The sequence below is a fragment of the Macaca fascicularis genome, chromosome X (genome assembly GCF_037993035.2).
Source record: "Macaca fascicularis isolate 582-1 chromosome X, T2T-MFA8v1.1".
In the NCBI taxonomy this organism is placed as follows: domain Eukaryota; kingdom Metazoa; phylum Chordata; class Mammalia; order Primates; family Cercopithecidae; genus Macaca; species Macaca fascicularis.
Window position 1 is genome coordinate 146,040,199 of NC_088395.1, and position 24,755 is coordinate 146,064,953.

The following is a 24,755-nucleotide window of genomic DNA, read 5'->3' on the forward strand; positions in this document are numbered from 1 at the left end:
ACTCAAATATAAAAGATGAATAGAAAAAAATGTGACTATTGACCAGGCATGGTGGCTCACGGCTGTAATCCCAGCACTTTGGGAGGCTGAGGCAGGAGGATTGCTCGAGCTCAGGAGTTCAAGACCAGCCTGGCCAACATGGTGAAACTCCATCTCTACTAAAAATACAAAAATTAGCTGGGTGTAGTGGCACACACCTATAATCCCAGCTACTTGGGAGGCTGACGAGACTTGAATCCAGGACAAAGGTTGCAGTGAGCTGAGATCATACCACTACATTCCAACCTGGGCGATAGAGTGAGACTCTGTCTCAGGGGGAAAAAAAAAAAAAAAGTGACTATTTTATCAAACTAAGAGCCCTTCTCATGTAAGTTAACCTATTTTTTTTTTTTTTAAAGACAGGGTCTCACTCTGTCACCCAAGCCAGAATGCAGTAGCCATTATAGCTCACTGTAAGCTCAAACTTCTGGGCTCAAGCAATCCTCCCGCCCCAGCCTCCCAAGTAGCTGGGACCACAGGCACTCACCACCACACCAGGCTAATTATCTTGTAATTTTTGTAGAGAGAGCATCTCACTATGTTGCCCAGGCTGATCTCGTACTCCTGGGATCAAGCCTTGGCCTCCCATAGTGTTGGGATTATAGGCATGAGCCACCATGCCCAGCCAGTTAACCTGTTTGATGTAAAAAAAGTTACATAAGTCAGTTTTTCAAGTGGGAAGTAAGACTATACTGACCACTTATTTCTCTCTCTCTCTCTCTCTCTCTCTCTCTCTCTCTCACACACACACACACACACACACACACACACACACACACACACAAACACACACTCTTATACTTTGTGGGATAGTATGTACATTACCCATTAAAAATATTTACTAATAAATTAAATGGGATGTAACAAAATAAAATGGAAACTGATGAAGGATTTTTCCCCTTTTACAAGTAAAATTTTCTATAAAAATACTGAATTAAAATAAAATGCACCACATTATCTAATATACACAAGAATTAATAATAACATTAACAGTTACCTAATTAGAAGATACAGTATACGTCAATAGTGATCTAAACCATAACTTAAATTTCTTTCTTTATACTATACATATTTTGAAAATACTCAAGTTCCCAAATTTAGAAAGAAACTAGATAGGCTGAAGTATAACACAAGTATATTTTCATAAATAATGGAAAACATAAGCTAAGAAATAAATTTGCCACTAAGATAAATCATTTAGAGCATTTCTATTTTATCTCAGTTTTTTTTCTCTATTTTTAACATCTGGTTTTTGGAAACCCACAATTTTATCCTCGTTTTGGCAATTTATGCTTAAATAGTTAAAATTATGGGCTGACAGGAACAAGCATAAGCACAAGATTAAGGTTTTTATTATGTAAGGGAGAAAGAGATGAACTACAGCAGTAGTTGCTTTCTAATTATTTTTCAAAGCTTTTCACGGTAGCAGCACTGGCACAAATAGAGCATTCCAATCTTTTTTTTTTTTTTCCCTGTTAAGCCAGCCAAGTTTGAACTCTCTCTTTAAATTAATCCAAGTGGTATTACTTGTGTATCATTTAGATTCTTCTAGTTTAAATGAAATTCTTTGGGGCTTTCTTCTGATCAAAATTATTAACCTTCATTTTCTCCTAAAGGGTGTCCTGGGTTATTTTACCTCCTGCACTTGGATGAGCATTAGGATCTCTTTTGTTAGTGTCGAAGATGGTAGCTTTAAAATATAAAGTACAATTTATTCCCCTATATGAAACAGTTTGGGCAGTATGAATCTGGATACTTTGAATCTCACAGGTATATGCCTACAAATTATACTCAAATGCAGTAATTATCAAACTGTAGAATGCATCACATGTACTTGGAGGTCTTGTTAAAACTCAGATCACTGCTCTATCACCAGAGTTTCTGAATCAGTCGGTCAGAGGTGGGACCAGATAATTTACACTTCTAAGTTCTCAGGTAGTGTTGATGCTGCTGGTCCCAGGATCATATTTACAGAACCACCACCCTAATATATGATCTATACTCAGAAAAAGAAGAGAAGCAGATCGACTGTAATTAATTTAACTCTTCTCATATTTTACGGAGAGAAAGGAATGAAGGGGGAGGCTGCTGCTTTCCTCTGACTCTCAAGCAGCCTCTCTTCTTCTTCAAGCTTGCCAAAAAGACTCCTCTATATCAGTAAGCTCAAAGCCATCATTTGTGTGATATTGTAAAATATATTTGATAAATATATATTTGATCTTCCTTCCTGTTTCCTGACAGAAAGCTCCTAAAGCCTTAGCATCTCCAGAGTGATGACTGCTTTTGTATGCTAATGAAATGACAAATGGTTCAGGGCCCCTACATAGCTTCAGGATGAGTGCAGTCACTGAAAAGACCAAGGCATGATTACAGGGTTGGGATTTTCAGCCCCACATCTGACCTGGGTAAGGAGGAAAGAGGGGCTGAAGGTTAAACTTAACACCAATGGCCAATGATTTAATCAATCATCCCCACATAATGAAGCTTCCATAAACTCCCCAAAAAACTGGGTTCAAAGAGCTTCCGGATAGCTGAACACATGAAATTTCTTGAAGGATGCCTGGAAAGGTCATGGAAGCTCCACGCCCCTTCCCCCATACTTCACCCATCTCTTCATCTGTATCCTTTGTCATATCCTTTTATAATGAACCAGTAAACACAACTGTTTCCCTGAGTTTTATGACCTGCTTCAGTAAACGAATCAAATCCAAGGAGGGGGTCTAGTAAACTACTGGACCCCATTTTATAGCTGCTCAATCAGAAGCATAAGTTACAACCTGAACTAGCAACTGGCATCTGCAGTGGGGGGCAGTCTTATGGGACTGAGCCCTCAACCTGTGAGATCTGACACAATATACTATCTCTAGGTAGGCAGTATCAAAAGTGAATTGGAAGATACCCAGCTGGTGTTTGCTGGAGAACTGCTTGCTTGGTGTATCAGGAAAAAAACTTCACATATCTTGTATCAAAAGTGTTGAGTGGCTATGTGAGAATAATGAAAGAAAAACAGGGTCTTACGGATAACTAACATGTGGGGGTTCCTGGAGGGTGGTGCGCCCAGGGAAGGTATGGAAGCTCAACACCCCTTCCCTTATATCTCGTCCCACATGTCTCTTCATCTGTGTCCTTTACAATATCCTTTATATGAAACTGGTGAACATAAGTAAGTGTTTTCCTGACTTCTGTCTGCTGCTCTAGCAAGTTAATCAAACCCAAAGAGGGGGTTGTGGGTAGCCCAACTTGAAGCTGGTCGATCAAAAGTTCCGGAGGCCCAGACTTGTGACTGGTGTCTAGGAGGCATGGGGCAATCTTGGGGACTGGGCCCTCACCCTGTGGGATCTGATGTTATCTCCAGGTAGACAGAATTGAACTAGAGGACACCCAGTTGGCGTCCACTGTTTGTTGGTGAGAAAAACTGCTCCCTCCCACATTTGGACACAGAAGTCTCTGTGCTGCTTGGCGTGAGAGCACAGTAAAAACACATTTTGGGAGTTTTCCCTGAAACACATATTAATCCCATCATACAGAAACAATCATGTTAATATTTTGAGTGGTAAATGTGTATTTACCACTTGAACAAAAATGTAATCTCATTATGTTTGCTATATAATCTATTTTTCTCACATACATATAAATATATATGTATTTCCATGTTAAGAATATAGATTTACAGAATAACCTTTATGGATTAATTAGTATTTCATTGAATAAACTATAATTCCTAAAAAAAGAAAAAAGACTTTTTTTTCCCTATCTCTTAGTGAGACAACTGCTGTACGTAGAAAAGGCTCTGAAGTATATGTTGAACATGTGAAATCATCTATTTTGTAGATCAAAAATTACCATACGGTTCAACTCAATGGAACACTCGGACTCCATCTTGGCACCACCACCTACTAACTCTGTGACCTTAGGAAAATCTCTTTATCTCTATGAACTTCAAATATTAACCTTAACGGTACCTGCTGCACAAGAATGAAAAGATTAAAAAATAAAGCTCAAAAATAATTATCTATAACCTAAAAGGTGCTATATACATGGTGACTGTCACTGATGCTCACTTGACCAAAATCAAAGAGCACCAGACTCTGCACTGCCCCACATTTTTTCTGATTATGATCACATTGCTATAGTCAGGTCTGATGTGTGTGTCTCCCCCATGATATTTTTAAAAATTTGAGGGTTTCTTTTTAACTTCATAACAGTAGCTAGCACACACACACATCCCAGACAGTAAAAGGTGAATAACAGCTACTGGCTTGAATTATTAGAATCAGAATATATACTTATACTATAAAGTGCCACCATTAGGCAGAGCTGCAAGATGGGAAGGCGACATAAAGAGTAGCCCCACAGGTTTTTCAATATGGATTACAATCATTTGGTTGTCTAAAAGATTGATGTCTAATCATCAGAGACTGCATTATTTTCCAACTGAGCTGAGCAGTCCACTTCCTTTTGTTTCTCATGTCAAGCACTGTTCTAAACATATCTTTCTATTTTTAATCCCAGTGTGGGTCACATTAAACGAGGTTAAGCAAATGCTTGCAATGGTATCAATAGGAATTAAATGGCATTGCCTTTAATAACATAAAAAGTTACATAGATCTTAAATTTGACTCAACAAAGAGAAAACAGGTTACACTTAATTTTGTGTGTACTGGTTTATTGAATACTAAATGGCCTAAGAAACCATTTCAAGACTTCTTTGCACTTTCATTTAGGTCATTTCTATACATGCAAACTGATAACAATGGCAAGTTGCTTATACTCTGTATTAACTGAAGTGATGGTCTGGCTATTAACTTAGTGATTTGACTAAATGACAACCACAGCTAGAAATGCAAAGTTTCATGGGAGAAAGGAGTGGTGACTAAAAGGAAGACTGTAACTTCTTTTCACTCATCAAATTTACTAGATCATTACCCAAAGATCTACTTTACTTTCTGCAGTATTAACATAGTCTAGATGATAAGAAGACTGCATTCCCATAGGTAATATGGAATCTGCTGAAATGAAGATCTGAAAGAGGTATAAGAGTCTCACCAAACGGAGCATGTTTTCTGTTTTTAGTGAACATTAAGTGTCATATTCGGAATGATGGCTATTCTATTTGTAATAGTTGAGGCTAGCCCCAAGCTAGTCACGCTTAACCTTGGGTAGGCTAACACATACAGCCAGGCACTAAATCCAGAACAGGTAGATTTGCTCAGCATCCAGAATGAACCACTAAATTAACTGTCAGGGAAGGGTTCACTAAAGGTGGCTTGTATACTCGAAATTTTTTCTCATGCATTCTGCAATTTGATGCCTTTTATTGACATTAGAGCAGTTCTACTCAGATAGCTCTAACCCTGGATGAAAACTTCTGGCTTAAAAGACAATGGTCAGGTATGGCAGCCCATATCACCAACAAAATAACCTTGTGGGAACAATATCCAAAGGAAAAGCCATTTGTCCATTCAATTTTTGTCCTATTCTTAGTGCCTTCGTATCTACATGGGATGTAGACTCCATGGTTTCAGATACTGGTGTCCTGAAGTCAAATGTAAACAAAATAGTATCTGGAGAGTCCTTTCTACCTTTCAACTGCAGTTGTCATGTGGGTACTTTGATTTAGGCAAAGGCTGTCTCAAGAGCAGAAACACAAAGCAGGGACTGTGGAGAGGGTTAAAGTCAGGAAGTAAAGAGTTTTGAGGTGAGAATGCAAATCAGCCCCATTTAAACAACTGTGAGGCTCTGTTCCAGCCACACAGTTTCATTAACTCAATTTGGAACTCCCAGTCACAAAAATGACATTTCCACAGTCTTGACATTCTAAATGTCATGAGAATAAAATGCAAGCCAAAAAATTCCTTCGGCTCGCAAAGATCATTACATGACAGAGTAAAATCAAAAAAAGGGGAAAACTTCCTCAATACTAATAAGAAAAGTACCCGAGAAATCATCACTTGAAGAATTACAGCCAGACTGTGTTGCACTGGAAAATAAATGCACCTGGGTTAGAATGGGGTCACAGTCTGGGTTACATTGGTATATAAAGAAGAACGCATTTTGAAGAGTGCATGCCCTCACATTTTCCCTTCATTGAAATTCTTGTACTGGAATAAATAACTCTGCTTGTTAGGTCTATCTTCTACCTGATCAGAAATGTACCAAGAAAATGTCAATAGGACAACTCTGGTCAATTTTGCTTATGGAACAAAATACATTTATAAAAGAGCCATATTTGCTACCCCATATTCTATCCACAAATGGTTATAGATGGTCATGAAGACTGTCTGTTTCCTGTTCCAAAGCAATAGCTAATAAGGTAACATCACCCAGTTCCAAGGAGAATTTCAGTAACATTCAAATTTAATACATAAATTGCATCCTTCTCAAAAAGGCCAGCAAAAGAACTGATGCTATAACTATGAAAACACTGCTTACCTTCATTACATGCCTGCATTAAAGAATTTTCTCTGAATCATTTTTCCAAATGTGACATGATCACATATATTGGTAATCCAGAATACATAAAAAGATATTTTCAGTATGTTGACAAATTATTTTAAGTAAAAAAAAAATATGCTCTAACCTGACCAAGTTCTTCATTAAGGTCTGATGTGTTAACCAGGGCTCCTTCATTAATTTCTTCATCATAAAAGTCCTTATCCCATGAGATGAAGAAGGAGCCTAAGAATTTCTGCATTTCTACTGTGACGTACATGGAGACAGGAATGATAAAGTTGAATAGAACCATAAATGATAGGAAGTCGGTGAACATTTTTAAAACCTAAAATAAAAGAGATAGTTCATGCTAATTAGACATACAATTCCATCAGACCAATATAATATAAAGGAAGAATTAATTTCATCTTTATTTCAATGCTGAAAACACTGCTCTTACTATCAAGATGGAACTTCCCAATAACACTACATCACTGTAATCAAAATTATCACAGTATGTGAGAATAATATTTAAGAACACCCTCAATTTTATCATTATTCTTCAGTATATACGACTTCAGTCAGTACTTTTTCACTTCTTTAAGTTCTCTTTGCTCACTCCACCCTAAGATATGAATGTGAGATCAAAGTTCGTATGTAAGCATTCATTATGCTTTTATTGTGACATCTCACATACTCCTCTTATATTAAAATGCCAAAGCATCTTGCCAAATTGTTTCATCTTAAATTCTTATATAAAGAGCTAAAAACAAGCACAGACGCCTAAAGTAAAAGAAAAAAAAAAAACTCTAAATCTTCTTAAATATTTATTGGCTTAGAGCCACCATGTAATCAAGAGAAAATTCAGAAGCTTACAAAAGGTGCAATTTCCCTGAGCAGCATTTCAGTGAAAGTTGGCTCAGTCACAAAGTTCTAGAGTTTCAATTTTCAGCAGAAAACAAATTACCTTCAAAGTCTCTCGCTCTTTCTGAGTCTTTTGGTTATACCAAGGTTCATCATTGTATGGGGTACTCTGCCAAACGTACTTTAGAGTAGTGCATACTGCAGCTTTGGTCAGTAAGATAAATAAATATACAATCAGGAAAGCATTAATAGATCTGAAAAATAAGACAGCATGGATTTTAAAACCACCTAATTATTAATACTTAAGACATCAGCCAGATATGAATTAAACTACTGAGTCATCTAAAGCTTTTTCTGCGTACGACGCATAACTATAGCACAAGCCTTTGTGTGTGAACCTCAGTTATCATAGCTGGAGCATTACTTTCAAGTGGCAAAATGAAAAGCTGGCCATGAACTGTTTATTGACCACCAATGCTCTCCCAAGTGCAATGGCTGACTAGCGGAACACACCTTAGTAAGGTTCCTGTAAAGTGACAGGGGACGTACACACATGCACACATACAAACACCATTACTTACTCAACCCTTATAGAAGGAGTATCTTGTCTCCATTTCCCTGAATCCTAAATGTTTGGGGTAGAGGGCACGGTAGCAATGTGAAATCCTCAAGTTCGGTGTAGGTTCTTTCAGTTTGAAAGTGGAGCTACGGAAAGGGTGCCAGTGATGTACTGGTTATCCATGCCAAATATAGGGTGAGGTCTATGGCTGTGGCACCTGGCTTGAGGATCTACCAGGTAATGCTTCAATAGGTGCCAGGAGACTATTATCTATATTATAGAACCAACTTGCATATAGCAACTAAAGGACTCCAAACTATTGACTCCACTAGCAAAAAGGAATGAATTTATAGTTCAAGTAAATTCTGCCCTTTAATAGCTATGTGAGCTTAGGTAAGTCACATACCATCTCCAAGACCATTTCCTCATCTGTAAAGTGGAGAGGTTAACATGAATTATTTCACAGTGTTCTTCAGAGGACTAAACCAAATCAGACATACAAATCATTGAGCACAGTTTCTGGTACATAAACAAGTGCTTATAATAGTAGTTGCTATTATAATTGATGTTGTTTTTTGTTATGCTTGTTACTTGGAATTACCGAGAAAAGTAACTATTTTAATCAATAATGACTAAATAAATTGTGGCGCATACTCATACTAACTTTTCAACAGCAGAACGTTTCTGAGATTTCCCTTGGTAGTTCAAAGCCATTTTGGTTTCCATTCCAGTGTAAACAGCAACTCCTAAGAAATTACAGAATATAATGAAAACTAAGAACTTGTCAACCAACTCCTCACACAGCTGGCTCTATGAATTTTTAAGCCTATAAAAGCAGGAAATCTAGGCCCTCTTCCACTCACCAGTTGTATATCATTTATAGTATAATTTTAATTATATAGAGTATTTGTCATATTTCTTCTTAGTTTACCACCTTATAAATTCCCAATATCTAAATATAGGTTTAGATTAAATGGCAAACCTGCCATGTTTACTTTTTAATATGCACTATTTATTCACAGCCTTTACAAAGCATATTTTTTGATAAGTATATCTTAAAAATTGTTCACCATATATCTTCTCGGTATTTTTTAGTGTAGCTCCTTTCAGCAAGAGATTTTCAGGTCCCAAAGACCTAAATAAAAAATGAACACAGCTTATCCAAACAAGCCAATAGCATCAACAACTCTGGGGACAGATTTTGCCCTGACACACACCTATTTCCAAGGGGTTCAGAATGTATCTGTCTACTTATACCATATGCTTACTCCCCAGGACAAGCTGAAAGGTCCTTCATTCTGAAGTTACTTGAGGGTACAGCACAGATGGAAGCACAGTACGGGAGTAGCCAGCAACACACAGAGGCAAAAAAATACATGGGGGGATAAAAGGATTATGAATCATAGATAGCAAGACGAGAACAGGACAGAGCAGCAGATCGCAAGACACAAAAGCAGAGAGTCACAGATAAAAGACTGGGAATGCAAACATCAAGGTGGGAAAAATACACTGACATATTTGGAGAGAATAAACCCTCCTTTTGGGGGATCACTGGGGACCCTGTATTTCTTTAACTTCTTTTTGAGTGTGGCTGTAAAGGCCAAGTGGAAAAGTTGCGGTAACTAATACGATGATAGAAGAGGAAAGAAAGCATCCCTTTTTGTATGAACTCCTCGATAAATTGTATGAAGGCTGATACAATTTATCATTTTACTGAAGTTTTAATTATCATTTTAATGAAGACTTTCATTTTACGTAAGTCCAGGTAGTTCTTCCAGCATTTTACCCACTGCTTACTTTCTCAATTACTTTCCCACTGTGCTCAAGATGTAATTTCAATGTTGTCAGCCACTCTACAACCGAGGATAATAAATACCATGGCTAGAACAGGTTTGGGAATATCATCCAAAGTGTCTAGAGCTCTGCTATTTTTGAAACCCTAAGCATTACTTCTAACAGCCCCCTCCCCACAACACAGAGACCCTATTACCATAACCCTACCAATCACAAGGTTAGTTGCTTATTCACCTTTATATTCCTTTTTTTTTTTTTTTCCGAGATGGAGTCTTGCTCTTGTTGCCCAGGGTAGAGCGCAATGGCTCAATCTTGGCTCACTGCGACCTCCGCCTCCCGGGTTCAAGAGATTCACCTGCCTCAGCCTCCTGACCAGCTAGGATTACAGGTGTGTGCCACCACACCCAGCTAAATTTTGTATTTTTAATAGAGACGGGGTTTCACCACATTAGCCAGGCTGGCCTCAAACTCCTGACCTCAGGTGATCCACCCACCTCAACCTCCCAAAGTGCTGGGATTACAGGCATGAGCCACCGCACCTGGCCTATATTCCTTTCTATAATAGAAAGGTATTTGGTTATTTTGGTCGATTTAAAAGAAAAATAGACCCCCTCCCCCCCCCCACGCAACCAAAGGACAAATTAAAGAAACAACAAACTTACCTGGCAACAGCCTCAAGACTATTACTATAGATATTGATTCGCCCAACAAATCTGTAAAAAGAACAAAATTGCAAATGTGTTTTCCACATCCAGGTGAAATCCATGTACCAGAAATATGAGAATGAATGAAAATACAAATAATAAAACAGAGATAGATAAAACTGTGAATGAACTACAAAAGCCTATTATATTTCTGGGGAAAAAAAAGTTATGTTGAATTGATAAGGTGTATAACATTTTCATATAATTTTTAAATAACATGATGGGATTATAGGAGCAGAAACAAACGTCGTCAATTGATTTTCAAGTTCTGTTTAACATCATGCAAGCACACAACACCTCTCTCTTTTATAAGGTATATAAATAACGTAACTTCCATCTTGGATCGTGTGAAGAAAGGTTTCTGGTCCTAAAATACAATTTTCAAAACTGCTAGTTCAGTAGTTCTTCCACTTGAGTGTGCATCAGAATCACTGGAGCGGTTATTAAACCACAGATTTCTAGGTCCCATCCCTGGGCTTCTGATTCAGGTTCCCCAGTAATGCTGCTGCTGCTGGTCCTGAAACCACTCTTTAAACCATAGTACTAGTCTTAGACAGTGAACACTTGAGTGCCATCTTGGAAATGTCCAGCCTGTGACTTGTAGTTGATCTCAATATTGAGCTTGACCTAATCACTTAATATAATAGGTGTATGGTAACCTGTATTTCTGCAAAATAAGGTAAAAATACCTAATCCCTTGTTAACATGAGTGTTTTATAAGCTGCATTGTAAACAGCATTTTCCCCAGAAAATAGAAATTACGCATATACACAAAATATGAAGGTTTGCTCATTCATTCATCATATATTAATTGTGCCAGTGCTATACTAAGTGCTAAAGATATACTAATAATCAAAAAAGAAATGCCCCTTGCCCTATAGAAGACAAGTAAATAGGCAATTACGACGCAAGTGCTTACCACTACAGTAACAGAAGTACAAGGTATTCTGAAGGCACAGAGCAAGGCATTCAGTCGTCTAAAGAAATTAGGAATAACCTACCCTGTCCTATCATTCTCCTTCATACTTAAAGCAACTGAAAAATATGGGGGCTGTCCTATAAATATGCAAGGGTATAGATACTGTTCTCTAGCTCAGGCAGAATAAGTTACTCCATTTTCTGCGATTCCATAGACCTTACACTCACCTCTATTATCACCTTGTATAAGTTTAGCTTTATTACTTTATCTCTTTTGCTCACAGTGAGTCCCTTGAAGGCAGAGAATAGCTGTTACACTTTCTGGCCCTAGTTCCTATCATCAAGGTGGATACAGAAGAGGAAGGGAAAAAGGAAAGAAAAAATGATGAGAAGGAGGGAGGTCATTGTTCTTGAAGTAGAATGAATACTTTGTTTTTCCACTAGTAGGTGTTAGTGTAAACTACATCCAACCACTTGGTCGCTCATTATGACTAACAGCATGCATGAACAAGATGGGTAATGGATGCCATCTGCAATGGTAGAATAGGATAAAATTAATTAGCCGACGTGGGGATAAAACCTGTTACGCTACCCTCATTAGTACTATGCTCTAATCAACCAAACTAACCAGTCTTGAAATCAAATGCCAAATTTTTGACAACTCACAATGACTAATAATCAGCAAATCTACTCCAGAGAGCCTAAGTATAGTAAAATAGAGGAAATTACATCATTTTACTCATCCCTTAACTGTTTACTGTGGACAAGAAATAGCCTATTTGCAATCCTTAGTGCATCATGATCATTGTAAGAAAGGATAGAGCCTACTAATTGCATGAAGAGGATATCCTCCTTCTCTCTTTAATGTTAGATGGCATGTAAAAGGATTTGTTTTTTATTAACTCTGGTTACTGTGTCAGTCTGACAGATCAGCTTTACAGGGTAACATAATCTAAAATTTTGATATATGGCCATGTTTACAAGTAATAAAAATAAAAGAAAAATCATAAGATACCTGGGCCCACAATGATTTATCCTGGGCTGATAGTGAACAAGGCTGATTTGATTCATTTTTCTGCCAGAAGGAAGGAATAGCCCATAAAAACACAAATGAGAGTAGGCTGGTAAGTGGTGGGTGTTTCTTTTGCAATACTATTAGCAAAGAGAAGCAGAGCCAAGAAACAGACGTAAAATGAAACCAGGTGATTCTTACTTATAGAGGTCAGGTTGAGGCTGTTCACATTCAATTGCTGCTCGGAGGGTATCAATGGATTCTGCTGTACACAGTGCAATGGTATCACGTACTGCATAATGTATCTAGTTGAAAGCAGAAGAAAAAGTGAAAACCAAAAAAACTGTTTCTTTTCATAATCATACACCCAACTGACTTCAGGAACAAATTTAGTATGTTTTAGTAAGAGGCTTTGGCAGAATAAACAAATATTAACATTTCCCACTAAATAAGTTTTATGGTATTATTATGAAAATATATTACAAATAATTAGAAAGATAACCTGCTGCAAGGGGGGTTTCAAAGACAATGAAATACCTAAAAGCTCTTCTTGACACTGACAGCTGAGAGGATTCTATTCACAACATGCATATAATTAACTGAAACCACGTGAAAAAGTTAATACATTTTTTTTTCCTATTTACGAACTGAGACTTATTATTTTGCTCACTATAGTGTATGGGCAATGGAGATATACACATATGAATTGAACATAACCTTTTTGGTCACAAAAATGCCAAAATTTTGCCAACAGCAAGAAAAAATCATTAATAGTTCCATTACACAAATAGCTTAATTAATGATCTTGAAAATGTTCAATATGGATACATTTTGTACGAGGGGCAGGGAGATGATGTGTCTTGCAATAGTCAGATAATTAGAATATTCTACTAGTGTATATTATGCACTTGATTCATCCAGAACTCAAGGCAGGTGCCAATAAACCCATTTATAAATCATCAAACAAGGGCTAAAGCAGATGCAAAGAGCTCACCACTGAGGCAGAAGAGAAAGTTGTTGTCATCGTCTTGGGGGAATATTACGGCAATGTCTGAACTACATTTAAAACTAACTCCTGATTTTGAAAACCTCTGTACTTTTTAGCTGATTTGATCAGAACAACTTAACTGAAAAAAGAAACTACCTGAAAGTTTTCTTACTCCAAATAACTTTTTCACTATCAGTAAATCTTTATGTAGATTTCTTGATTTATATCCCTAAATTGTAACTTTGTTTTTGAACGGGTTAAAAGCAGGTCATTACCATGCTTTTGAAATACAGAATTAGTCATCCAATAGGTAAAGGTTCTTTTTTACATACTGAGTCCTAGTCTTCAACTCCAGGTGGAATAAACAAACAGAGGAGCCCTCCAAGGATATAGCCAGCGGTGAATCACTACAGTAACCCTCCTTAAAGGCAGCATAGAGAGGATACATCTTCATGCCCTGTGGAGCTCTGGACCATGGCCAAGAAAACTGACTGTGCCAGAAAGTATATGAGGGAAATAAGTTACCCCCATTTGACCAAATTTACTTTAAGTCACTTATAATTATAAGTGAGTTATAATTTGTTATACGTACATAAAACGTTGCTTTATTACTTACTTATAAAGCAAACATTTTCCAAACTACACCCGTTTTTTTGGTTTTTTTTTTTTTTTGAGATGGGGTCTCGCTCTGTCACCTAGGCTGGAGTGCAGTGGCGTGATCTTGGCTCACTGCAACCTCTGCCTCCCGGGCTCAAGCAATTCTTGTGCCTCAGCCTCCTGAGTAGCTGGGATTACAGGCGCCCACCACCACGCCTGGCTAATTTTTTTGTATTTTTAGTAGAGACAGGGTTTCACCATGTTGGCCAGGTTGGTTTCGAACTCCGAACTCAAATAATCCGACTGCCTCAGCCTCCCAAAGTGCTAGGATTACAAACGTGAGCCACCGCACCCAGCCCTAAGTTATTTTTAAATAGGAATCAATTACTCCAGGTTAGGTTTCTTATATCCCAAGAATATACATTTTTAATGAAAATATACAACATTTTAGAAAAAAAAAATAGATCAAATTGTAAGGTTAGCATACATGAAGCTATTTGTATAGTTACACAGTTTAAGCCTATGATTACTCCCATTTTAAAGGGTCTAAATATTAAATAGGCTGTGTCAATATTAAATTCAAGCAGTGCTATAAAAATTGTGGGAGCTTTTACTTGGGGCTCAGTTTCAACACACCTAATTACCAACCACCCTTTTATCCAAAGATGAGTGTTTGCTTAGAAGTTAAAAAACAATTATATAACAGCTGTTTTCAAATACAAAACCTAAGAAAAATAAAAATAAGAAAAAATAAAAGATTAGAGGGTGGTGGGAGGCAGTATTGTATGATTAACTATCCTGAGATCAAAATGTTTAGGTAAGGTTTAGTCTGTTACCTTGCAATTGGATTCCCCATCAAGACTGGCTGTAGTGACATAACAGGTTCCATCAGTGGTGCAAGATGATAGAAGAATAAGATCACAGGGAAAGGTTTCATCTGCCTGTACTTCTACTACATCACCAACCTAGAATTGATAAATAAATATAAATATTTTAAATTCCAAACAAAGCATTCATTATACTCATACAAAAGTCAAAACATTAGCAAGAGATTAGCTCTGAGGCTTTGAGAGTATCTCAGCATCCTACAGCATGTGAAAGGTGATGAAAGAATATTACTCAATATTCAGAATCCTCTTTAAAGTCAGAAGGAGTTAGGATGCTTTCAGATTACCTTAGCACTGACCTTTACCTTTAATAAATGATTCTGACACCTTTTGCTCTCTGATATTTCTTGCACAGATGTTTGATAAAACAATGACATTATCACTTCATGAATGAATCAAGAAAATCTACATGTCACAAATTGGGCACTTCATGAACACCGAGCAGCCACACTCCCACTCTGTACCACGCATATTTCAACATACTTTGCCTGCCATGTGATAACAACTGTGTTGTTGGGTGCCAGGTCCTTCTTCAGTGCTCAGAAAATCCCAGTTAATTAGAGAGGCATTGATTTTTCCCATAATATTTGAATTTTTTTTTTCTACAGGTCACTTTCTATGAATTCACCTGCTGTCAGGAGAATCACTTAATACAGCAATAAGAAACAATTTCTTATCAGCAAGTACCCAAAGCTCAAGGAGAGGAAAAATCTGAGAGAATAAATCAGGAATAATTTAATAATGTAGGGTTAAGTAAATCATAACCGTTAAAAGTTTGGACTCTAACCTGACTTCTTGTCCCAGCTCCGCCACTTAACCGTATGACGACCTTAAATAAGTGTCTTAGATGATTGCAACTACCTCAGAGAATTAATGTGAGCATGAAATGATGATACAAGAAAAGTACTGAGCAAAGTGCCTGGCACGTATTAACCACTTCAAAGGTGTTAATTATAATTATTACCAACATTCCGCAACTACTTTACTCCCAACTTATGAATAGTCATAACATTTTTTTGGAAAGATGTAAGAAATCCTCCAGTCTGGTGCTTCCCAAGATTTTCACATCATAGTACATGTTGAAAATTATAAATAATATTTTTGTACAGCACCCTCAGGTAAAGGGAAGAGGCTGCTGGATGCAGAAGATAACCCACTTTAGAAGGGAGTCAATATTTAGCACAGTGACCTAAACACACTGACTGTGAAATGCTAGGTAATACATGCAACACCTGACCCTATTTGCAATATGGTTTGGCAGATAAAGATGAGGATTTCAAGACCTATTCAGGAACAATTTTATTTTCTTTGCCAATCTTAATCACTAGCCAAGATCAACAGCATCAATAATTGAACTAATTTGTAAACAATATTTTGTTTTGTTGGATTGTTCCTTCCTCACTTACATAAACACTTATGTTGCTTACATAAAACCACAATTTATGCTTACATATGCAGAAGGGAGATAACAAACAGAATCCTAACACATCTTACAAGAAGGAAATACCCATTACAGGTTGCAGGATGACTCTCAGGCATTGATAAATAAAACACACAAAGAGAGCATTTTTTTCAACCGTTAGGATGTAGTCGGATATGAAATATAAAGGCCCCTACATCTGCAGTGCAAGCTCAGACTGACAAGATGGGTAGGAGTCAGATCACAAAGGGCTTGGCAGGCCAGCCTAAGGGATTTAGGCCTCACCCTAAAGGTAAAAGGATAGGTACAGGACTTTTAAAGACAAGGAATAACATGATCTAGTTAGACAATGAACTCTAGAGGTCTATTTACCATTTTAAAAGCCACAATAGAACATCACCACTTCCCATTACAAACATTAGGGAAAAAATGGATAATCTAAAAAATAATATGTATTTTTTAGTCCATCAGAGAGTTGAGGTTGCAAAGCAACCAAGTGAACTGAATTTCAAAGGGTAACAAGTGTTTCTGAGGAGAGACAGGACAGATGAACTCTTTCATAACTGACCAAGCATAGAAGGAAGAGATGGCTACCATGAAAGTGGCTAAGAAGAAAACAACTAGATTTTTAACCAATTCTTAAAGACTGGGTGTGAGCTAGTATGACAGTTCAGAATCTCTACAAGCCTGGGAGACAAGAAGAGACCATAACCATTCACCACCTCTTCTCTAGAGGCTTCTACTCAGTGTTCATGAGAAAGCATACAGGCAGGAGACCTAAAAGAACCTTTCTCACTGGTACACGCGTACAGGTGATGACTGACTGCTGTGAAGAAACAGGCACAAAAATAACATGCCAGAATCACGGACCCCTTTCTCATATTAAGCAAACCCCATCTGCATCTAGGAGAAAGGCAGGAAACCTTCCCTGGCATAGTCTCAGGGAAACATCACTACTGTTAGAGGAGAGGTAGAAACAAAAGTGACCTGCTACAGGGGATGGGACCTGCTACAGGGAATGGGACAGGAAACCTATTCATACCAAGAACCTGGCACTGATACAAGGTAGAAGTTCAGTTACTATGGGGGCGGGGGCAGGAATATTGAGAAAGTCTTACCCTAAGGCTTTGGTGCATATGGCCTGCTTAATATTGAGATTGGAACGAGAAAACCAAGAAACCATTCTGTTCCCGCCAAGAGCCTTACACTGAGTAACTGAGTAACAAACAAGAAACAGCAGTCTACCACTGGAGAAAAAGCAAGGTAACGGGGGTGGGGCGGGGGGGGGGCAGAAGGGGGCACCCTCTGTGACTCGGGAGTACAGGATGTGCTGAAAGCAGACAGTAGAACAGGAACACCATCAAAAACTCTCCAGCACACCAGGCCCCACACAAAGCTCAAGGTAATAAGGTAATGGCGTTCTACCACTTAAGGAATTTGAAGTGGCACACTAAAAACATCAAAAACCAAAGTCAGCCCAACTCTTGACTAGACTGTCTCAACCCCCAACAATAGTGGCCTGACAGAAGAAGCCAGGCCCATTTCAGAACACATATACCACTGACCTCAGTGAATAACATTCTTTTACATACAATGCCCAAAATTCAATTAAAAAATGAAACGTACAAAAACACAAGCAAAAAATGAGCCATCATTGAAAGATAAAGCAGTCCGTGAAACCAGACCCAAAATGTCCAGATTTTATAATTATGAAACAGGGACTTAAAAATAGCTATGATTAAGATGTTAAATGGGTGGGGTGTGGTGGCTCACATCTATATTCCCAGCACTCTAGGAGGCCAAGGTGGGAGGATCGCTTAAGGCCAGGAGTTTGAAACCAGCCTCGGCAACTTAATAGAACCCCATCTCTACAAAAAATGATTATAATAATTAGCCAAGTGTAGTTGCACACCTATAGACCCAACTACTCTGGAGATGGAGGTGGGAGGACTGCCTGAGCCCAGGAGTTCAAGGCTGCAGTAAGCTATGACTGTGCCACTGTACTCCAGCCTGGGCAACAGAGTAAGACCCTATCTCTTAAAAAAAAAAAAAAAAAAAAAGAAGAAGATATTAAATGGTATGGTATTTAGTGGAAAAGGTAGACAACATATAACAGTGGATGAAGAATGCTTGCAGAGAGATGGATACTATAAAAAAATGAAAATGTAAAGTTAGAAATGAAAAACATGTTATCAGAGATGAAGATTTCCTTCAACTAGTGGACTGGGTACAACAAAGGAAATAATCACTAATTCTGAAGACAGAGCAAACTAAAATTATCCAAAGTGATATATAAACAGGAGAAAAAGGAGTGTATTTAAAAAAACAACAAATTACTCAAGGGAGAAAATATCAAACAGCATAATAGTCATGTAATTGGAGTACCAAAAGAATAGAGAGAATGAGGCTGAAAAAACATTTCAAAACTGTTTTTTTTATCCAAAGTTAATCAAAGTCAACAAACAACAGATCCAAGAGAACTTAGAGAAGGATAACTACGACGAAAAAAATGTAGGCATATCATAGTCAAACTGCTGAAAACTGAAAATAGAAAGAAAAATGTGAAGGCATCAATGAAATATTATATACACAAGAACAAGAATAGAAATGAAACAGACTCATTAGAAACTATGCTTACCAGAAGACAATGGAGTAATATATTTAAAGTACTAAAAGAAAAAAAAACCCCACCAATCCATAATTCTATATAGCCGGAAAAATAATTTTTGTAATTGAAGGTAAGATAAAAAACTTTTCCATAGGAACATTCACTTCCAGCAGATTTACACTATAAAATATTACAGAAAGTTCTTCATGGATAAAAAATAAGACACTATATGAAAATTTAAATCTACATAGGGAAATGATAAAAATGTGGGTAAATATGAAATATAGTTCTTATTGCTAATTTTTTAAAAACAGTTTTAGGCCAGGCACAGTGGCTCCCACTCGTAATCCTAGCACTTTGGGAGGCTGAGGTAGGCGGATCACCTGAGGTCAGGGGTTCGAGACCAGCCTGGCCAACATGGCAAAACCCCGTCTCTACTAAAACTACAAAAATTAGCCACACGTGGTGCCACATGCCTGTAATCCCAGCTACTCAGGAGGCTGAGGCAGGAGAATCACTTGAACTCAGGAGGCAGAGCTTGCAGTGAGCCGAGATCGTGCCACTGTACTCCAGCCTGGGTGACAGAGTGAGACTCTGTCTTAAAAAAAAACAAAAAAACAGGTTTTAAAAAGTTAATTACAACCTAGTAATTCTGCTCTAAGTTATATACTCAAAAGAATCAAAGGCAAAAACTCAAACAGATACTTATATACCAATGTTCGCAGCAGCACTAATCAAAATAGTCAAAAGTTCGAAATAACTCAAATGTCCATCAACATATAAATGGATCAACAAACTGTTATATACATATAATGGAATATTATTCACCTTTAAAAGGGAAGAAATTTCTGATACATGCTATAACATGGATCAACCTTGAAAACATTATGCTAAGTGAAAGAAGCCAGACATGAATGGACAAGTATTGTACAACTCCACTTACATAAAGTATTGAGGATAGGCAAATTCATAGAAACAAAATATATTAATAGAATAGAGGCCACAAGGGGCTGAGGAAGGGGGAAATGGGAAGTTACTGTTTAATTAATAGAGCTTTGTTTGGGATAATGGAAAAGTTCTGGAAATGGATAGTGGTGATGGTTGTACAACATTGTGAATCTACTTACTATAAAAAAAATTGTACACTTAAAAATGGTTAAATGGGGCCTGGCGTGAGCCCAGCACTTTGGGAGGCTGAGGCGGGCGGATCACCTGAAGTCAGGAGTTCGAGACCAGCCTGACCAACATGGAGAAACCCCGTCTCTACTAAAAACACAAAAAAATCAGCCGGGCATGGTGGCACATGCCTGTAATCCCAGCTACTTGGGAGGCTGAGGCAGGAGAATCACTTGAACCCAGTAGGCGAAGGCTGCAGTGAGCCAAGATCGCGCCATTGTACTCCAGCCTGGGCAACAAGAGCAAAACTCCGTCTCAAAAAAAAAAAAAAAAAAAAAAAGTTAAATGGTAAAGTTTATTTTATATATTTTATTACCAAAAAAGACAACTCACAGGCAAAAATAGTAACATATTGTGGGCTTTATAATATGTAAAAGTAAAACGTATGACAACAATAACACAAAGGGTATGAATGAGGAAATGAAAATATGCTCTCTGAATACAATGGAATTAAATTAGAAACCATAACAAAAAGGTATCTAGGCCAGGCACAGTGGCTCACGCCTATAATCCCGGCACTTTGGGAGGCCGGGGTGGGTGGATCACCTGGGGAGTTCGACACCAGCCTGACCAACGTGGTAAAACCTCATCTCTAACAACAATACAAAATTAGTCAGGCATGGGGGCGCATGCCTGTAATCCCAGCTACTTGGGAGGCTGAGGCAGGAGAATCGCTTGAATCCGGTAGGCGGAGGTTGCAGTGAGCCAAGACTGTGGCACTGCACTCCAGCCTGGGTGACAAAAGCGAAACTCCATCTCAAAAAAAAATAATAATAACTAGAAAATTCCCAAATATTTAGAAATTACATAACAAACTTCTAAATAACCCATGAACCGAGGAAGAATTAGAGAGAAATTAGAAAATATTAAACTAAACGAAAATGTAAACATAATATATCCAAATTTGTAGGCTGTTGCTAAAGCAACACTTGGAGGAAAATTTACAGCATTAAACATTTATATTAGCAAAGATGTTCAAATAAACTCCTTTAACTAAATCTAACCTAACACCTCATTTTTACCCAAGGAGCTGCTTCTTTACCTCTTAGCATTGTTCCTCACTCTCTGCCCCAAGCCGTACGTTTTCACACTCTGCCTCTCTAAATTTTACAATCTATTTCATGCCCATCTCATGTGAGAAAACTGTTTTCATTCCCGTTTTCTAAATTCAGAGTATTTTTTTTTCAGAAGCACTCACTGGGTTCTGACCAGTTACCGTCTTGTATTTTTATTCTTTTAGCATTATGTGGCATGACTACTAAGTTAAACTATAAAACTTCTTGAGAGCATGAACCATCTCTTTTCATTCTTTGTAACCCTTCTAGAACTCAGCACAATATTTCAATACATCTTGGTTGATTCATTGGTTGAAGTACTAGAGCATAACTTTCATTTCTATTTGGCACTAAAGCATAACATATGATTGAGAGGTGTCTTACTACGTCTAGTTTCTGGTATTTACGCCAAAAAATACTCCTTCCATTAAAAATAATAGTGGCTTTACACTGGAATTCCTCAAGTCCTGTTACTAAGTCTCATTCTCTATGCCGTATGACATTCCATCCAGTCTCATGGCATCATATGGTATGTACAGACTGATGACACCCAAATTTCTACTTCTATTTAAAGCATCTCCTCTGAGCTCCAGGATTGACAACTCCAACTGTATGTCTAATAGGTTTCTCAAACTTAACATAGCCAAAAGTGAATCCCTGATTTCTCTTCACTCCCACCTCTGTCCCTAAATCTGTTTTTCTCCTAGGCTTTCCCATCTTATTTAAAAGCACCAGCATTTTCTTTAATAGCACTATCTAATTCACTCAGTCGCTCAGGCCAAAACCAGGAAGGCTATCTTAATTATTCTTTTTTTTTGTTTTTCTGTTTCTCTCACCCACTACATCCAATAAATCACTAATTCTGATGATTCTACCTCCAAAAAATATCCTGAATATATCCATTTCCCTTAAAATCTAAACAGGTAGTAGAGAGTTATGGTTAAGAGTATGGACTCTACACCTAGGCTTGCTTTAATTCAAATCTCAGCTTTCCAACTTACTAGTAGTGGGCAAGTTCCTTAACCTCCTTATGCCTCGGTTTCATTATTTGTAAAGAGAGGATAATAAAAATACCTACTTCATATGGCTGTTGTTGAGGGTTAAATGAGGTAATAGAATGTAAAAAAGATTGCCTGATATATACTACATACTATATAAATGGTGATTACTATTTTTATTATTGTTATCAATACTACTATCATCCTAATATAAGCCCTTATCATTTTTTGCCTAAGCTATATCTCTCTGATTGCACATTTGCCCATGCTTTCATTTTGCCTCTTTCCAGTTTTATTTTAAAAAATCATCAAGTCACTCTCCGGCTTTAACACTTCAAAGACTCCCCACCACACTGAGGATGCAGACCAAGTCTCTCTCTTGCTCAAAAGGAGTCTCAACAAACTCTTTCTCCCTACTCCCCAGCCAAGCAATCTGCTATTTAGAGACTGCTGGCTAATAAGCATCTCTTCCCACACACTTACACTCCAGAAACAGCTACATCAAATAGCATCTCACACAATAATTTAATCACAATAGTTTCACATTTATTTAATCAAGATTATACCTGGTTGAGTTCAGCCTCAAGGCAAAGAAGCTTGGTGGCGGGAAAGTGAAAAATGGGGGCCTTTGTAAAGGGGGGTGGGGTGGAATGTCAACAAAATCAGAAAGAGGAAATGAGAGAAAGGGAGAGATGTAGGAGGACTTTGCCTGCTTTGCAATTTTACGTAGTGTACTGGGAACAACAGACTGGATGCTATGAATCATTTAGGCAGCCTTTTGTTTTTGTTTTTGTTTTTGTTTTTTGAGACAGGGTCTCACTCTGTCACCCAGGCTGGAGTGCAGTGGCTCGATCTTGGCTCACAGCAGCCTCAACTTTTTGGGCTCAGGTGATCCTCTCACCTCAGCCTCCCAAGTGGCTGGGACTGCTTGGCTAATTATGTTGCAGAGACAGGGTTTCGCCATGTTGCCCAGGATGGATTCCAACTCCTAGACTCAAGCGATCAACCCAACTTGGCCTCCCAAAGTGCTGGGATTACAGGCATGAGCCACTGTACTCAGTCTGCCTTTGGTTCTTATGCTGATCAATAATGCTGAGTTTCTACAACTGTTTCGAAAACTTCACATCTTAACCTAACCTAGTTCAGCACAAGTTCCCCCTTGACCAGGATGTAGAGAATAGAGAAAAGAAAAAGTAGAAAAAGGAAGACATTCTATGTGAAACACTGGTGACCCTCCCACTCTGTAGTATTCCTCCCATCATTACTGTAAGAAGATGTGAGGAAACAACTATTGTTGGGCATATGGAGAACTCTTAAAATTCAATAAGAAAACAACCTGCTTAAAAAATGGGCAAAAACTAAGCAGCATCTCACCAACGAAGATATACAGATTGCAAAGAACCATATGAAAAGAAAGTCTGTATCACATGTTATCAGTGAAATGCTAATTAAGACAAAAGTGAGATAGTACTACACGCCTGTTAAAATGGCCAACATACAAAGCACTGACAACATCAAAACCCAGTCAGGATGTGGAACAACAAGAACTCCCATTCATTGTTGGTGGGAATGCAAAATGATACAGCTACTTTGGACGATAGTTTGGCAGTTTCTTACAAAATGAAACATACTCTTACCATACAATTCAGCACTTCTTTGTATTTATTCAGATGAATTGAAAATGTATGTCCACATAAAAACCTGCACACAAATGTTTATAGCAGTTTTACTCATAATTGCCAAAACTTGGAGGCAACTAAAATGCCCTTCAGTAGGTGAATGGATAAACTATGGTATATCCAGAAAATGAAATATTATTCATCACTAGAAACAAATGAGCTATCAAGCCATGGAAAAAGACATGGAAGAAACTTGAAAGCGTATTACGAAGTGAAAGAAGCCAATCTGAAAAGGCTGTATGATTCTAAATATGTGACATCCTAGGAAAGGCAAAACTATAGAGACAGCAAAAAGATTACTGGTTACCATGGGTTGGGGGGAATAAGGAATGAACAGGAAGAGAACAGAGGATTTTTAGGGCAGTGAAACTATCCTGGTATGATACTACTATGGATACATATGTACATGTATACAAATGTAGGATATGTGGATATGTATCCTATATCTGACAAAACCCACAGAATGTACAACACCAAGAGTGACTCCTAATATAATCTATGGACTCTGGGTGATAGTGTGCTAAAATAGGTTCACTGATTGTAACAATTCTGGTGTGGGATGTTGACAGCCAGAGAAAATGTGTTTGGGGACAGTGGGTTTATGGGTACTCTCTGTATTTTCTACTCAATTTTCCTGTGAACCTAAAACTGCTCTAAAAATATAATTTTTTCATTTAAAAAATCTAATGAGAACCAAAAATTTAGTGTTTGACAAGTCAAAAATGTTATTTGACAGGGGTCTTACTGGGTAAATAATAAATAATGATTAACTGGAATAAATAATTGCCTGAGACTGTCAAAAAAAAAATACTACTACCTTGGAAGTCTCATATGTTGCTGATGGGAATACAAAATGTTACAGGCCCTGTGGAAAATAGTTTAGTGGTTCATTAAAAAGTTAAACATGTAATTACAATATGACCCAGCAATTTTCCTCCTAGGTATATACCTCAAAGAATTAAAAACAGGTGTTCAAACAAAAACTGTAATTCAATGTTCATAGCAATTCATAATACCCAAAAGGT

The 24,755-nt window shown here is 37.7% G+C and overlaps 1 protein-coding gene across 6 annotated transcripts in view; it reads right to left on the reverse strand.

The window, feature by feature from the left end:
- Nucleotides 1–24,755, reverse strand: part of ATP11C (ATPase phospholipid transporting 11C (ATP11C blood group)) — a 203,760-nt gene that overhangs the window by 62,291 nt on the left and 116,714 nt on the right. For all 6 annotated transcript variants that reach the window (XR_012429817.1, XM_015443943.4, XM_015443940.4 and 3 more), the window contains 7 exons: nt 14,744–14,872; nt 12,524–12,627; nt 10,351–10,401; nt 8,965–9,029; nt 8,559–8,640; nt 7,439–7,589; nt 6,620–6,817 (listed from right to left, as the gene is read on the reverse strand). Coding sequence is in view for 5 of the 6 variants with exons in the window: in XM_015443943.4 (XP_015299429.1) it covers nt 6,620–6,817; nt 7,439–7,589; nt 8,559–8,640; nt 8,965–9,029; nt 10,351–10,401; nt 12,524–12,627; nt 14,744–14,872 (780 nt within the window). In the remaining variant the exon portion in view is untranslated. The remainder of the gene's footprint in view (nt 1–6,619; nt 6,818–7,438; nt 7,590–8,558; nt 8,641–8,964; nt 9,030–10,350; nt 10,402–12,523; nt 12,628–14,743; nt 14,873–24,755) is intronic.